Source organism: Quercus lobata, chromosome 8 (genome assembly GCF_001633185.2).
Source record: "Quercus lobata isolate SW786 chromosome 8, ValleyOak3.0 Primary Assembly, whole genome shotgun sequence".
In the NCBI taxonomy this organism is placed as follows: domain Eukaryota; kingdom Viridiplantae; phylum Streptophyta; class Magnoliopsida; order Fagales; family Fagaceae; genus Quercus; species Quercus lobata.
Window position 1 is genome coordinate 46,848,484 of NC_044911.1, and position 1,203 is coordinate 46,849,686.

A 1,203-nucleotide genomic window follows, 5' to 3' on the forward strand; every position below is an offset into this window, starting at 1 on the left:
ATAATCCACTGTTACCCTGGCTACATCCTCCATCTCTTCCACCCATTGCTCTTGGGAATTCATGACACCCTTAATATGATTCCTTCATAGCCTTTGTGATGCCTTTGAATGGAAAAATTTGGAGTTTCTATCTCCATGTTTTAACCATGCAACCCTAGACCGTTGTGCCCAGTAAATATCCTGCTTTAGCAACAGCTCATCCAATTTTTTGCTAATCACCAAATATTCCTCCTTACTTTCCTCAGTAGTATCAGCTCTATTGATTCTATCAAGCTGATCCTGAAGAAGTTTAATCTCTTTCTCCTCGGGTTTAGCCTTCGTATTTCCCCACGCCTTCAAATCAGCCCCACAAGCCCTTATTTTCGCATGTACAGCTGCTAGACCCTCCTCCCCACTACCTGACATGCTCCAAGCTTGCTGAATCTATGCCTCATAGTCATCCCATAACAACCAACTTTCTTCAAACTTAAAACCTCGATCAGCTCTTCTATTTTGCCTCCTAAACTTTTGAACATGGATAGTAATAGGAATATGGTCTGAAGCATGAGGAAGAAGATGCACCACATTACTAATTGGAAAATTATCTATCCACCCTTTTGTTGCCACAGCTCTATCCAATCTCATTCTGGTATTTGCATCACTAGGTCTCTTGTTAGTCCAAGTAAATGGATAACCTTTATAACCTATATCCTCTAATTGACAACTATCGAAAGCTTCTTGAAAAGCATCTATCTGTGCAGTTTGGGGCTGCCTAGTGCTTTGCTTTTTTGAGGAATGGAGAATAGCATTAAAGTCTCCAAAACATAACCAAGGTTCCTCCACAAAAGTCTTCAAGTGTTCTAAGAGCTTCCAAGACTTGAATTTTTGTTGTGTCTCCGGCCACCCATAAAAACCTGTCATGAACCACACAACGCCATCTTCTTCTGTTACCTTAGCTAAAACATGATTTACTGTATAGTTAACTACCTCTAACTTTATATCATCCTTCCATAAAAAAGCCAAACCACCACCACCATCCGGATACTTAACAATAATCTTATTTTGAAACGCAAAATCACCATACAGAGTATTAAAGCCCTCTGTATCTAAGCATGTCTCCATAAGAAAACATACAGTGGGAGCTTGTTCCCTCACTAATTTGCGAAGGTTTTGACCTGTCCAAGGGCTCCCAAGCCCTTGGCAGTTCCAACTTAGGATCCTCAT

At 40.6% G+C, this 1,203-nt stretch overlaps 1 protein-coding gene across 1 annotated transcript; it reads right to left on the bottom strand.

Annotated features, from left to right (window-relative positions):
* Window positions 1–423: 423 nt before the first annotated feature.
* Window positions 424–1,203, bottom strand: LOC115956974. The gene has a single exon (XM_031075230.1). The coding sequence runs from the start codon at window positions 1,201–1,203 to the stop codon at window positions 424–426; it is 780 nt and encodes a 259-aa protein (XP_030931090.1).

Bases quoted from the DNA above. Each gene is read 5' to 3' on its own strand.
- LOC115956974 (XM_031075230.1), bottom strand. From the start codon at position 1,203: ATGAGGATCCTAAGTTGGAACTGCCAAGGGCTTGGGAGCCCTTGGACA.